Genomic DNA, 15,740 nt, shown 5'->3' with positions numbered 1-15,740 from the left:
AAATTCTCAATTATCATGTATTTATCGGTGGTGACAGTGTTTACTAGCCTCAGTGCAGTGGGCAGCTGGGAGGAGGTTCTCTTATTCACCATGGACTTCACAGTGTCCCAGAACTTTTTGGAGATTGTGCTACAGGATGCAAATTTCTGCTTGAAAAAGCTAGCCTTTGCTTTCGTGCCTGTGTATATTGGTTCCTAACTTCCCTGAAAAGTTGCATATTGCGGGGGCTATTCGATGCTAATGCAGTACGCCACAGGATGTTTTTGTGCTGGTCAAGGGCAGTCAGGCCTGGAGTGAACCAAGGGCTATATTTGTTCCTCGATCTATATTTTTTCAAATGGGCATGCTTAGTTAAGGGTGCCCATGTTTACAGATTTGGGGTTGTACTGGTTCATTGATCATTTGTATGAGATTGAGGGCATCTAGCTTGGATAGTATAATGGCCGGGGTGTTAAGCATGTCCCAGTTTAGGTCACCTAACAGTATGAGCTCTGAAGATGGATGGGGGGGGCAATAAATTCACATATGGTGTCCAGGGCACAGCATATGGTGTCCAGGGCACAGTCTATAACAAGCGGCAATGGTGAGAGACTTGTTTCTGGAATTTTTAGAAGCAGTAGCTCAAATTGTTTGGGCACAGACCAGGATAGTATGACAGAACTCTGCAGGTTATCTCTGCAGTAGATTGCAACTCTGCCCCCTTTGGCAGTTCTATCTTGTCGGAAAATGTTATAGTTAGGGATGGAAATTTCAGGATTTTCGGTGGCCTTCCTAAGCAGTGAGTAAAACAAACTTAGGGAGGAGGCTTCTAATGTTAACATGCATGAAACCAAGGCTTTTACAGTTACAGAAGTCAACAAATGAGAGCGCCTGGGGAGTAGGAGTGGAGCTAGGCACTGCAGGTCCTGGATTAACCTCTACATCACCAGAGGAACAGAGGAGAAGTAGGTTAAGGGTACAGCTAAAAGCTATGAGACCAGGCTATTTAGACCAGGTGAGGTCACCACGTGTGGGAGGTGAAACAAAAGGGCTAGCTAAGGCATATTGAGCAGGGCTGGAGGCTCTACAGTCAAATAAGGCAATAATCACTAACCAAAACAGCAATGGACGAGACAGGCATGCGTAGCCGAGTAATCATAGGGACCAGTGGGAAGCTCGGCGAGCTGGAGACATGGCGATTCAGACAGCTAGCAGGCTGGGGCTAGCAGAAGGGCCTTAAGAAGACTGTTGTAGCCCCTATGGGAAGGTTACGTCGGCACACCAGAATTGTTGGAGGGACAGGGCTCCGTGTAGGCAGTAAAAGGGTCCAGGTCAATTGGCAAAATAGGTATTGTAGCCCAAGAAAATGGCTTCAGCTAACAGTCCGATATGCTCTAGACAACTAGTGGATGGGTCTTCAGGGGATGTTGCAACGCAGGAGCCTGTTGAAACCCCTCAGGCGAATTACGCCGGTAGACCATTCGTGATGGAATTGGCGGGGCTCCGTGTCGGAAGTAAAAGGGGTGCAGGCCAATTGACAAAATATGTATTGTAGCCCAAGGAGTGGCTGACGGACCTCTTCAGCTAATCAGGAGATTGGCCTAGCATGGGGCTAGTTCCAGGCTCACTGGTGCTTGCTTCGGGACAGAGATGTTAGAGCCAGGGGATAGCCACTCAGATAGCAGCTAGGTGAAAAAGGTTCAGTGCTTGCGGTAGGAAACCGGAGATGTGGAGAAAAAAAGGCAGTCTGGTATGCTCTGGGTTGAATCGCGCTGTGCAGACTGGCAGGAGTTGACCGGGCTAAGGTTAGCTGATGACCGCTAGCAGTGGCTTACTGACTACTAGCTGCTGTTGGGGTTTCTGGTTCTAAAGTATAGAAAATAGCAGATCCATACCACAATGGGTGAGGCATGTTGCAGGAGAGTATGTTGAAACTGAGGTTAAAAATATACGGGGGGCAGTGTCAGGTTTCCGAGGCGAGTACTAGGAACCCAAAGTGCCAGAGCAAGACACGTTACCCCTGCTCCAAAAAGAGTTACAAGAAGAAATGCACGACTCCAACACGTTGATGAAAACAGTGGCAGGCCTGATCACCGACGACAAGATAGCCTATAGGGAGGTCAGACACCTGGCAGTGTGGTGCCAGGACAAAAACCTCTAGCCGCAAGACAAAGGAGCTGATCATGGACTACAGGAAATGGAGGGCCGACCACACCACCATTCACATCGATGGTGCTGTAGCGGAGCGTTTCGAGAGCTTAAAGTTCCTCTGTGTCCACATCACTAAGGGTCTATAATGGTCCACACAAACCAACAGGGCAGGACTATGCCTCTTCCCCCTCAGGAGGCTGAAAATATATTCATAAAGTTCTACAGCTGCACCATTGAGAGCATCTTGACTGGCTGCATCACAGCTTGGTATGGCAACTGCTTGTCATCCGATCGCAAAGCAGTACAGAGGGTAGTGGGTATGACCCAGTACATCACTGGGACTGAGCTCACTGCCATCCAGGACCTCTATACCAGGTGATGTAAGTGGAAGGCCCTACAAATTGTCCAAGATTCCAGAGATTCTATATTACCGCACGGCAAGCAGTACTGATGCACAAAGTATGGAACCAACAGGACCCTGAACAGCTTCTACGCCTAAGCCATAAGACAAATATAAATATACTGAAGATAAATATACACAAAACATGTAAAGTTTCATGAGCTGAAATAAAAGCTCCCAGAAATGTTCCATAAACACAAAAGCTTATTTCTTCAAATGTGTTTATGTCCCTGTTAGTAAACATTTCTCCTTTGCAAAGATAATTCACCTGACAGGTGTGGCATATCGAGAAGCAGATTGAACAGCAAGATCATTACACAGGTGCACCTTGTGCTTGGGGAAAATAAAAGGTCACTCTAAAATGTTACAGTTTTGTCACACAACGCCACAGATGTCTCAAGTTGACGGAGTTCGTCCTACCGGCCTCACAACCGCGTGTAACCACGCCAGCCCATGACCTCAACATCGGACGTATTTACCTGCAGGATCGTCTGAGGGGGGGTGGGGTTGCTGAGGAGTATTTTTGTTTGTAATAAAGCCCTTTTGTGGGGAAAAACTCAGGCCAATTGGCTTAGCCTGGCCCACCCATGGCTGGTCTCTCTGACAGAGATCCAGAGTCCCTCTGTGGAGATGGGAGAACTTTGCAAAAAGTCAACCATCTCTGCAGCATTCCACCAATCAGACCTTTATGGTAGAGTGGCCAGGAGGAAGCCAGTCCTTAGTAAAAGGCACATGACAGCTCGCTTGGAGTTTGCCAAAAGGCACCTAAAGACTCTCAGACCATGAGAAACAAGATTCTCTGATCTGATGAAACCAATATCGAAGTCTTTGGCCTGAATGCTAAGTATCATGTCTGGAGGAAACCTGGCAGGGACTAGTCAGGATCGAGGGAAAGATGAACGGAGCAAAGTACAGAGGGATCATTGATGAAAACCTGCTCCAGAGCACTCAGGACCTCAGACTGGGGCGAAGGTTCATCTTCCAACAGGACAACAACCCTAAGAACACATCCAAAACAATGCAGGAGTGGCTTCGGGACAAGTCTCTGAATGTCCTTGAGTGGCCCAACCAGAGCCCAGACTTGAACCCTGATTAAACATCTCTGGAAAGACCTGACAGAGCTTGAGAGGATCTGCAGAGAAGAATGGGAGAAACTCCACAAATACAGGTGTGGCAAGCTTGTAGCGTCATAACCAAAAAGACTTGATGCTGTAATCGCTGCCAAAGGTGCTTCAACAAAGTACTGAGTGAAGGGTCTGAATACTTATGTAAATGTGGTATTTCAGTTTTTAATAAATCAGCCAAAAATTTGAAAAAAAAAAAGTTTTTCCTTTGTCATTATGCGGTATTGTATGTAGATTGATGAGGTAAAAAAAAGTGGAAATAGTCAAGAGATACTGAATACTTTCCAAAGGCACTGTATGTATGTATGCATGTATGCATGTATGCATGTATGCATGTATGTATGTATGTATGTATGTATGTATGTATGTATGTATGTATGTATGTATGTATGTATGTATGTATGTATGTATGTATGTATGTATGTATGTATGTAATGTATGTATGTATGTATGGTACCAGTCAAAAGTTTGAACACACCTACTCATTCAAGGTTTTTCTTTATTTTTTGCATTTTCTACATTGTAAAATAATAGTGAAGACATCAAAACTATGAACACATATGGAATCATGTAGAAACCAAAAAAGTGTTAAACAAATCAAAATATATTATATATTTTTCAATGCTATTCAATTAACAGGTGTGCCTTGTTAAATGTTGGGACTCTTTTTTTGACCAATCAAAAACGATGCATACATTATATGACTGCTTGAGTGGACAGTCTCCCATTGGACTACCAGTGAAAAGGGTGTAAACTGAACAGGAAGGTGTTAACAAGTGTATGGTCTCTCTCCTTCTAAGTAACATGTATTCAATGTCTTCACAGCATAACACAGGCCTAATCTTATCTCCAACGGTATCCATATGAGCGCAGGTTGGTTCCCTGTTATTCTATGCCTGTACAAAGGAAGTCGGTACTCCTTGATTCCACACTGAATTAATTCACCATTGGGAGAACCAATCATTTTCTTAGAGATTAATGCCCTTCCTTGCTTTCATGAGCAGAGAACTGTGACAAGACCAAATCAGTCATAGGCCTACTGTACAACCTGTTCTAGCAATCATGTTGCAGAGAAACTACAAACTATAGCAGTCCATATAAAATCTAGATTGGAGTATTTGCATGTTTTCTGCCAGACTGAGAATACAGTATTTTAATTAATGTCCCCTTCTGCCACTAAATGTAGTCAAAATGGAACATGCTGCCCAACTGTAAATGTTGGCTTTGTGTATATCTATGATGCCTGAAAACACTATACACCTCCATCATCGAAATGTCTTGCCTCAAAGTTGACATCCTTCATATTATAATGCTACTTTTTCTTCAATTAATAAAATAAGTCAATAATGAAACCAAATTGACAAATCAAGTCCTTGGCTCCCAAACATCTTGTGATGGATGACTAGTGTTTTGGATCATTGTGTACAAACAGATTCTACCTACTACAGCAGCACTAGAAATTGGTCTGATGTGAATCTTGATTTAATACATATGTACTTACTGTCATCTCCAAGTTTGGATGCATGCTCATTTATCAATTCTTCACCAACATCCACGATTTGCTCACTGTTTCTGTGGTTATCCTCCCTCCACTTCCGCAGCTTGTCTCTCATTTCTGTGAACACAATTATCAAAACATTCCAATTATCAAAACTTGCTAAATAGCACAACAGTAGTGGATGGTAATGATCATGAACCAGCAGCCCTCTACTCGAGTAGGCAGTTCAGTGCACACTTTTTCTGGTTACTGGTCCAACTCTCTAAAAATCTGGGGTACCTACTGGTTCCTGACATACATTGACTTCAGAAAGTGTTCACACCCCTTTCTCCACATTTTGTTGTGTGGAATTAAAATGGATTTGTCATTTGTCTAACACTAATATATCTTGATTACATAAGTATTCAACCCCCTGAGTCAATACATATTAGAATTACATTTGGCAGCAATTACAGGTGTGAGTCTTTCTGGGTAAGTCTCTAGAGCTTTGCACACCTGGATTGTACAATTAGTTTGGCTGAGATAATGGATGGGCTGGACATGCCAGGAGAGGAGTTTGGATTGGTCTGCCATGTAGCATGCGTCTGTCTAAAACGGGAGCTGTTCAGTATGTGATGACAGTCCTCTCTCTACCGCAACGTTTTTGAAAGATATAACATTAGCCATCGAGAACTACAAAAGTTTTGTTACTTTTCTCAACATCATTGATGACCCCAATTTAGCAGGCGCTATCGACAGATCAGTTGGATAAAGTAATGGGCTACTTCCTGCACACGCCACAGTCAGTGTGAACCGGAGTGACTTGACACAGGGCTGGCCAGACAAGGGGTGTGCTCGTAAACTCACTCTGGCTATGTACTCCGACAGAATAACTGATGAATTTACGAACGCTCAACACTCGTTGAATATTGCCGGAATAAGTAAACCTTCCTAAAAAAACAATTGAATTGTTGCCAGCAGCACAGTTAGTCACCAACGCTCTGGATAACATGAAAACAGCCTAAACAGGTCTGCTCGGGCGAGTAAAATTGTCAGAGTGAGATTCTCTCTCATTTGTGTCCGGAAGTAGTCGATGTTAGCTTGGGTGCTTGACTGCCGTTGTAAGGACAGAACGCTCGGACCAACCCTACTGAACAAACCCTCTGAATTTACGAACGGACAATCTGACAACGCTCTGAATTTACAAACGCCCAGAGGTCACTCTGGCACTCCATATTGAATTTACAAACACACCCAAGATGTAGCTACAAACAAAACTTAGTTAAATGGTTCCAGTCTGCCGTGAAGCGTTCATCCATGTATACAGTTAACCCACTTCACTGTACCATTTACGCCTTATGTATCCTATGCATGTGACAAATAAACTCAGATTTTATTTGATATTGCGTGTTTTCCACATGGCCTCACATGTGAATCCTTAAAGAGATGGGTGGGGCTAAGGCTTAAGAGGGTGTGAACGATGCTGAATGGGTGTAAAGACCTCGCCAGAAGGTGTACCAAAACATTCAAGGACCATTAACTCAAAAGTGGGTTTACAAGTTTATCAACTTTCAAAGCAGAAGAACTTTCCCATTGTTCCTCAACTGCAGTGTATGATATACCATTTTCTAGCTCTGAGACTACTTTAGCCAATGTAAAAAACACAATTTCAAATTTTGCTACATAAGACCGAATCGAGGTGATCTGTCACATATTTGGCCTTAGATTTTGCCTGTGCTTAAGCTCCATTCTGTTTCTTTAACGCAAATAACATGATGCAGCCACCACTATGCTTGAAAGTATGGAGAGTGGTACTCAGTAATCTGTTGTATTGGATTTGCCTCAAACATAACACTTCATATTCAGGACAAGAAGTTAATTGCTTTGCCAAAAGTTTTGCAGTATAACTTTAGTGCATTGTTAAAAACAGGATGCATGTTTTGGAATAATTTTATTCTGTACAGGCTTCCTTTTCACTCTGTCAATTAGCTTAGTATTGTGGAGTAATTGCAATGTTGTTGATCCATCCTCAGTGTTCTTTCACAGCCCTTAAACTCTGTTTTAAAAAGTCACCACTTGCCTCACGGTGAGCGGTTTCCTTTCTCTCCAGGAACTGAGATCGGAAGGATGCCTGTGTCTTTGTAGTGACTGGGTGTACTGATACACGATTCAGAAGTGTAATAAATTCACCATGCTGAAAATCAATAGGTCCCGTTCTTTGCGAGGCATTGAGAAACCTCCCTGGACTTTGTGGTTGAATCTGTAAGATAATTATATATGTGGGGTACAGAGATGAGGTAGTCATCAGGATGTCATCCATTTTTACCTCAGAATGTCTATAGCCAACACGATGACACAAGATCAATTGCTTAAAACAGATCAAAATCTTCGGGTTTGTACTATTGATTTTGTCATATGCGCTGGGGGTCGCAGGTCTTAGAATGCAGTTACCCCAAACGTTTGCCCCCTATTCTATTTATTTAAGTGTTATCGATGGATGTGATAAACAAAAAGTGTTGCATGGCTGTGTGCTTAGGGTCGTTGTCTTGTTGGAAGGTGAACCGTCGCCCCATTCTGAGGTCCTGAGCGCTTTGGAGCAGATTTTCATCAAGGATCTCTCTGTACTTTGCTACGTTCATCTTTGCCTAGATCCTGACTAGTCTCCCAGTTTCTGCCACTGCAAAACATCCCCAAAGCATGATGCTTCCACCACCATGCTTCACCATAGAGATGGTGCCAGCTTTCCTCCAGACATGACACTCATGGTCTGAGAGTCCTTCAGGAGCCTTCTGGCAAACTCCAAGCAGGCTGTCATGTGCCTTTTACTGACAGGTGTGTGCCTTTCCAAATCATGTCCAATCAATTGAATTTACCACAGGTGGACTCCAAGTTGTATTAACATCAAGGCTGATCAATGGACACAGGATGCACATGAGCTCAATTTCGAGCTTATAGCAAAGGGTCTGAATACTTATTTACATAAGGTATTTCTGTTATTTTAAAATGTACTAACATTTCTAAACGTGTTTTCACTTTGTCATTATGGGGTATTGAGTGTAGATTGCTGAGTAAATTTGCTTTATTTTATCAATTTCAGAATAAAGCTGTAACATAACAAAATGTGGAAAAGGTCAAGGGGTCTGAATACTTTCCGATTTGGACACTTTAAAAACGGTATTTTGGCATTGTGCTATTCATCAATGTCTTGTCAACAGGAATCAGCATCCTTTTAAATGTCAGTTTGTCATTCAATTACATTTACAACATTAACGGCCAATGGTATTGTACAAAACTAATCAGTTAACTGTTGAGACCAAAAACGTGCTGTGATTTATTTTGATGTTAGACAAGAAATCACCTGAATGGGGTTTCCCTGCCTATTAGTAGGTTCCATTGCAAGACCGTGTATTTTAGCAAGCCAACTAGAGGCAGAACGACAACAGACTGCTAGCTAACTTTAGTTATAATCAGATGACAGGCGTAAGGTACTTAAACTGGCTAGCTAGTTTAGCCTGCTGTGTAATCCTTACAAACTCACACATGCTGTGGACTGTTAGCTACGACAACAAAAACAGATTAATCAATTCTTAACGTTAGCTAGCTAACTTCGAAATAAGAAATCCAGGCAGAAATCATGTGCTAGCTAAGTAGCTGTCTCGTGTTAGCCAGCCGAATTTAGCTAGCGAACAAGTCAGCAGCTGGCGTGATGAAATGGCACAGCTACATCCGCCGAACGACGGCTAAAATGCACTACGTCGAATTAGACAAGGATTTAGCAACACACCTTCGGCCATACAGTACATTAAAACGTTTAATCGTCTGTGTTTACCTTCCCAGGTTACGTCGTACATTTCTGACACCGACGCCATCGTTCTTGGCAGCACAGGTTTAACGTCATTGAACTGGGTGTGGTTTGTCTCTGCTGACCCTTTTGAGCACCAAGTAGTGTCACCACAAGTGACCATCGGTCAACAAGCAACTAGTCAAACTTCTTTTTGAGACATGTTCAATGTCTTTTGTTCATTTCTATGGACTTAAATATTTCTGCTGCTTCCGTAGTTTTTTCCCCTGCTATTAATATGAGTGTAATACAAATGGTCAAAGACTCCAACGGTACCGGGAGCATCAAGTCGAGGTCCAAGAGGCTTCTAAACAGCTTCTACCCCCAAGCCATAAGTCTCCTGAACACCTAATCAAATGGCTACCCAGACTATTTTAATTAAATTCTGATTATTATTGAGTGGTGGTGCGTAAACTGTCCCATTTTTATTGACATTTATTGACATTTTTATTGACAGAAGATTCATGGAAGTCAAATAATGTATGATTAACGGGAATGGTAAGAGAGGTAAGGACAAAATTGTACTTTTAGCATGGCTTGCTCAAAGGCTGTGTTTTAATTGAGCAGGCAAAGCTATCATGGATGTTCACTTTGAGGCAGTTGTTCAATCATTGGGGTAATTGAATCCTACTATCTGATGCATAGATTGCTTAAATTTAACAATTGACACTCAGAGCAGACCACAGTTTCAACGCCTGCAAAATCTCACTTTAAGAGGATCATAACAGACTGGTTAGCATAAGAGTTATGACTGCGCTAGATGTAAACAAAAGCAATGCATGCACCCTTTCCCCCATCACACCCAGGTATTAAATCTGACAACGCTGATTTACACACTGCTTCCAGTTATTATTCATGTAACTGGGCCTAAAATTAACCTGTTTCAACCCACCACAAAACGGGGCTTGAACCGTAACGCTAGCCCTCTCCAGAGGTTTAGGTTTCCGAGCTCTGCAATGCTGCTCACACTAAATGTATATTAATTTTACACCTAGCTTTCACGAGGCCTGGTTAGATTTGTGGTTGTTACCAGGGAGGGCTGGAAAGGGGTCAGAGATGCTATATAGTCTCACGCTTAGTTTTGTAATTCATTTTCTTCTGAGGTAGGTTAAGAAGAATGTCAGCAGTAGAAGACTTGTGTGTTGAAAGCACATTTGAGATGCTGTGTTGTCCCTTTCTCGCCTTGATTTCCCTCTCAAGGGGCCTCTGACTGTCCCATGTCTCTGACTTTGTAAGTTACACGCCACACTCCACTACCACATTACACACTTGTTGAGGTGGACTCAGCACAAACTCACTTACAGAAACATTTCAGAATCCTGATGTCATCCCTAGTACCGCTCACTGCACTGTAGATACTTTGTTAATGTTCTATTGTCTGAGGTCAACAGGACTATGTTTTTTTTACAGGACACTGCCATTGTAAAAAGGCAGAGCATGGTCATTATTGGGCAAGTACAAGTGTACAAGAGGACTATAAAATGTCATCATCTCTGTCAGGGATACAAAAAATAACATTATGTGCGGTTGAACTTACGTTCAGCTCAAACGATCCGTGGACTTGTAATTTTCAAGTCTGCACATGGCAGTCAGTTGATATGTGGTCGGGTTTTGCTGGAAACCAAAATACTGAGGCGACCACATTAAAACAAGCAAACACTGTCCTTCAGGGTAAAGGGCTTTCCCTTCTCTGCCAGGGTGCTGTTAAAGGCCAGGGCCCTGCTCTCTTCCCGACCTGCACCAACGACCAGAAAAGACACTGGGGCCAGACTCAGAGGACGAGGCCATGATGGTAAAGGCCCTCTGTACCATGTACAGATTTAACAAGCGGTCTTTAACGTTGTCAGCATGAGATGCAGCTGTATCTGGAGTGAAACAAAGTAGTGAAAGAAAAAAAAACATCTCAACATACGGCTGCTGTTTAACTTGGGAGCGGGTCAAGCTAGAATGTCCCGATGAGGAGAGATCAATAGCAACCGTCTTGAAAACCCAAATTGTACTCCTTGACTGCTGCTTACGTAGGTTTTCATGCTGCGAGAGCCCCACATATGGCACATGAGACAGGCAATACACTGAGTGTACAAAACATAAGAACAACTTCCTAATATTGAGTTGCACCTCACCCCATCCACTTTTGCCCTCAGAACAGCCTCAATTCGTCGGGACATGGACTCTACGCTGTGTTGAAAGTGTTCTACGGGGATTCTGGCCCATGCTGACTCCAATGCTTAACACAGTTGTGTCAAGTTAGCTGGATGTCCTTTGGGTGGTGGACCATTCTTGATACACACAGGAAACTATTGAGTGTGAAAAACCCAGCAGCGTAGCAGTTCTGTACCCCCCTGTATATAGTTTCGCAATTGTTATTTTACTGCTGGTCTTTTCATACTTGTTAATTTTATTTCTTATTCTTAACTGTATTTTTTTTTAACTGCATTTTTGTTTGGGACTTGTAAGTAAGAAATGTATTCGGCGCGTGTGACTAATAAACACGGGAAACTGTTGAGTGTGAAAAACCCAGCAGCGTTGCAGTTCTTGACTCAAACCGGTGTGCCTGGCACCTATTACCATACCCTGTTCAAAAGCACTTAAATATTCTGTCTTACCCATTCACCCACTGAATGGCACACATACACAATCCATGTCTCAATTGTCTCAAGGCTAAAAATCCTTCTTTAACCTGTCTCCTCCCCTTAGTCTACACTGATTGAAGTAGATGTAACAAGTGACCTTAATAAGGGATCATAGCTTTCACCTGGATTCACCTAGTCAGTCTATGTCATGGAAAGAGCAGATGTTCATAATGTTTTGTCCACTGTATATATATATATTTTCCTTTCAGTCTGTTTTCCTTGTCTTCACAAAGACAGGCTTACAGTAGAAACACTGCACAGGCATTATATTTTGATTTCTGACAGAAGCAATCAGAGTTGGCAATCACTAAAATGAACAGTTACGAATGAACAGTGCTCTGCGGTTTTGAAACAGTTCCTGTTAGTTTCCAGTCTTTTCTTTATTTTTCACCGGTGTTATACGGTTGCGGAAAATGAAGACAGATGCAATTAGCAACAATGTTTGGGCTGAACCCTCTGGAGCCAGCTGTGCTGTGTCTGCTTTGAAAGCTGACTACAACCCCTGTCTGACCAAGTTGCTTTCAGCTCACCGCGAATCACTCTCTACAGATGACTTCAGCACACGTTGCCTCTGATGATCTCCTCTCCGTAGCACCCTTTCACCTTACCCTTAGCCTGTGTGAGAGGCCCAGAGCGGGAACACTGTGGCCCATCACAATTTAGCTACCTCACTCTCTCACTCACTCTCCCTAGGTTTCAATGCCAAGAACAATATTCAGCTCAATGTCAGCCCCCGCACAAGTAATTGACATTACTCACACAGTTAGAAGCTCAGGATGTATGGCTCCCCTGACACCTAGTGTAGTAGCGTGATTGCTCATAGTGGAGTAGTGTATTACCACATGCAGTACATGATGTGTTGCTGGATTGGATTAATGTCCTCCGTTCTTTCTCATTAAATTCATTTTAAACAAGTTTAACATCACCAGGCAAGAGAAGAATCTTAAAAGACTCATTCTCCATGTGTGTTCAGATGTGTTCACCCACAAGTAACCCACTGCAATTTAGGCATGCATGAAATGTCCCATCAAGATATGGGTTGATTTTATAGGTACAAGATCAACTAAATCCCTAATTAAGTAAGAGCCTTGTAGCTGAATTCAGATTTCCTTGACTTCATCCTAGTAGTTGAGCAGTCTATTCAACAATAGTGTGTGAGAAATGTTTGACCTTTCCATGCCAACCTTTATTTTTTTTATTTTTTAAAGGTACTTGATATGATGCTGCAACATGGAACATTATTTCTTCTGTATCAGTTACTGTAATCTTTATGAAAGGATACAGATTCAGTCTTTGAATTTTGACTTCTCGCGCACACATGATATGCCACACAGTGACCAATCTGTCATCTACTGTAGAGAGCCTCTTTAATGTTTGGATGTTGATTTCCTTGCATAACTTTATACTGGCACTGACTAAGATCAGGAAAAAAAAGTTTACTCTTGAGTAGAGCCTACATTTGAGTATCCTTTAAGAGCTACCCTCACAGATGGTGGCCCTTCTCAGTAACGGTATCCTGAGCAGTAGTGGTCTGACCTTTAGCCCAAAGCTATTGCTACAGCTTGAAACATGGAACACTTCTACATCCTCCCGGGGGTCAGAGTTGAGGTTTACCATTTAGAGGAGTTATGGCCCTTTTCACTCTCATAATTACTTTCCTCCAATTGTTTTGAGACTGGTTTTCTTCTGAGCCTTCAACTAAGTTACATAAATACATGCAACTGCAATCATTCCAGAAATTCAGAATCCAGATGAAGAAGTATAAATGAATCCCATCCCAACCTCGGCAGACGCCATTGCTAAATAGTATGTTCGTGGAGTTATTGGATTTCACATTTCTTTTCCAGTAAGAATGTCCATGACCACACATTTGGAGATAACACGGTATTCCCTGTAATGTCATGTTTTCAGAGAAAATTGCAGAGGGGAAATCAAGCTATGCATATCATGAGGAGTTAGCATGGGAACAGAGTTTAGTGAGGTACTGTAGAGTTGGGGCCGAGCGAGTCAAATATTCTCTCTCTTTTTCTGAGTGGATAATATTACTGAGGTGTACCAACTACAGGATTCCAGCATCAAATGAACATACAGTGCCTTGCGAAAGTATTCGGCCCCCTTGAACTTTGCGACCTTTTGCCACATTTCAGGCTTCAAACATAAAGATATAAAACTGTATTTTTTTGTGAAGAATCAACAACAAGTGGGACACAATCATGAAGTGGAACGACATTTATTGGATATTTCAAACTTTTTTAACAAATCAAAAACTGAAAAATTGGGCGTGCAAAATTATTCAGCCCCCTTAAGTTAATACTTTGTAGCGCCACCTTTTGCTGCGATTACAGCTGTAAGTCGCTTGGGGTATGTCTCTATCAGTTTTGCACATCGAGAGACTGAAAATTTTTCCCATTCCTCCTTGCAAAACAGCTCGAGCTCAGTGAGGTTGGATGGAGAGCTTTTGTGAACAGCAGTTTTCAGTTCTTTCCACAGATTCTCGATTGGATTCAGGTCTGGACTTTGACTTGGCCATTCTAACACCTGGATATGTTTATTTTTGAACCATTCCATTGTAGATTTTGCTTTATGTTTTGGATCATTGTCTTGTTGGAAGACAAATCTCCGTCCCAGTCTCAGGTCTTTTGCAGACTCCATCAGGTTTTCTTCCAGAATGGTCCTGTATTTGGCTCCATCCATCTTCCCATCAATTTTAACCATCTTCCCTGTCCCTGCTGAAGAAAAGCAGGCCCAAACCATGATGCTGCCACCACCATGTTTGACAGTGGGGATGGTGTCTTCAGGGTGATGAGCTGTGTTGCTTTTACGCCAAACATAACGTTTTGCATTGTTGCCAAAAAGTTAAATTTTGGTTTCATCTGACCAGAGCACCTTCTTCCACGTTTGGTGTGTCTCCCAGGTGGCTTGTGGCAAACTTTAAACAACACTTTTTATGGATATCTTTAAGAAATGGCTTTCTTCTTGTCACTCTTCCATAAAGGCCAGATTTGTGCAATATACGACTGATTGTTGTCCTATGGACAGAGTCTCCCGCCTCAGCTGTAGATCTCTGCAGTTCATCCAGAGTGATCATGGGCCTCTTGGCTGCATCTCTGATCAGTCTTCTCCTTGTATGAGCTGAAAGTTTAGAGGGACGGCCAGGTCTTGGTAGATTTGCAGTGGTCTGATACTCCTTCCATTTCAATATTATTAAATCTTTTTGTATCCAAATCCGTCTTTAAACTTCTTCACAACAGTATCTCGGACCTGCCTGGTGTGTTCCTTGTTCTTCATGATGCTCTCTGCACTTTTAACGGACCTCTGAGACGATCACATTGCAGGTGCATTTATACGGAGACTTGATTACACACAGGTGGATTGTATTTATCATCATTAGTCATTTATGTCAACATTGGATCATTCAGAGATCCTCACTGAACTTCTGGAGAGAGTTTGCTGCACTGAAAGTAAAGGGGCTGAATAATTGCACGCCCAATTTTTCAGTTTTTGACTTATCCAATAAATGTCGTTCCACTTCATGATTGTGTCCCACTTGTTGTTGATTCTTCACAAAAAAATACAGTTTTATATCTTTATGTTTGAAGCCTGAAATGTGGCAAAAGGTCGCAAAGTTCAAGGGGGCCGAATACTTTCGCAAGGCACTGTACATCCTTACAACACACACACACAGCTTCTCCTCTGTCTTTCCTAAGACATGATATGACACATGGCCACGTGAGGATTCTCCGGGGTTAGAAAAGTATTTACATGTTACTCTTGGTGTAAAAAGTGGACATGTGCTGTGCAGATGCTCTGCCATGCTTGGTGCAACCGGGTGCCTTTTGCCTGAGAGTTTGTATTGTTTTCTAGCCCCCTGGCTCGGTCGATAGCCCCGATCCCACTGCCATCGAATCGGACGCTGCCGATGTCAGCATTGGGCTCTGGATCAGGAGTGTGGGCTGCTGATTTATAACTTGACACAGACCGCGCGCGAGGTGATGCATATCTAAAAGAATAATTGAAATTCATATGAGACACTGGCATTCAGATTGAGAGGAGATGCTTGGCTTTGCAACATCCAGCACAGAGACATTTGTCTTCAGATCGTTTTGATTTATTTTTTGATAGATATTAGAGAGAA

General features: G+C 42.5%; 1 protein-coding gene across 2 annotated transcripts in view; it reads right to left on the bottom strand.

The window, feature by feature from the left end:
* Nucleotides 1–9,102, bottom strand: part of LOC124004825 (ER membrane protein complex subunit 2) — a 60,879-nt gene extending 51,777 nt beyond the window's left edge. For both annotated transcript variants that reach the window (XM_046313638.1, XM_046313639.1), the window contains exons 1-2: nt 8,961–9,102; nt 5,156–5,269 (exon numbers count right to left, since the gene is read on the bottom strand). In XM_046313638.1, coding sequence (XP_046169594.1) covers nt 5,156–5,269; nt 8,961–9,096 — 250 coding nt within the window. In that variant the 5' untranslated portion in view covers nt 9,097–9,102. The remainder of the gene's footprint in view (nt 1–5,155; nt 5,270–8,960) is intronic.
* Nucleotides 9,103–15,740: the final 6,638 nt, after the last annotated feature.

This window comes from Oncorhynchus gorbuscha, linkage group LG19 (assembly GCF_021184085.1).
Source record: "Oncorhynchus gorbuscha isolate QuinsamMale2020 ecotype Even-year linkage group LG19, OgorEven_v1.0, whole genome shotgun sequence".
NCBI lineage: Eukaryota > Metazoa > Chordata > Actinopteri > Salmoniformes > Salmonidae > Oncorhynchus > Oncorhynchus gorbuscha.
Note: the sequence above shows the minus strand (reverse complement) of the source record. Positions and strands in the feature narration are given on the sequence as shown.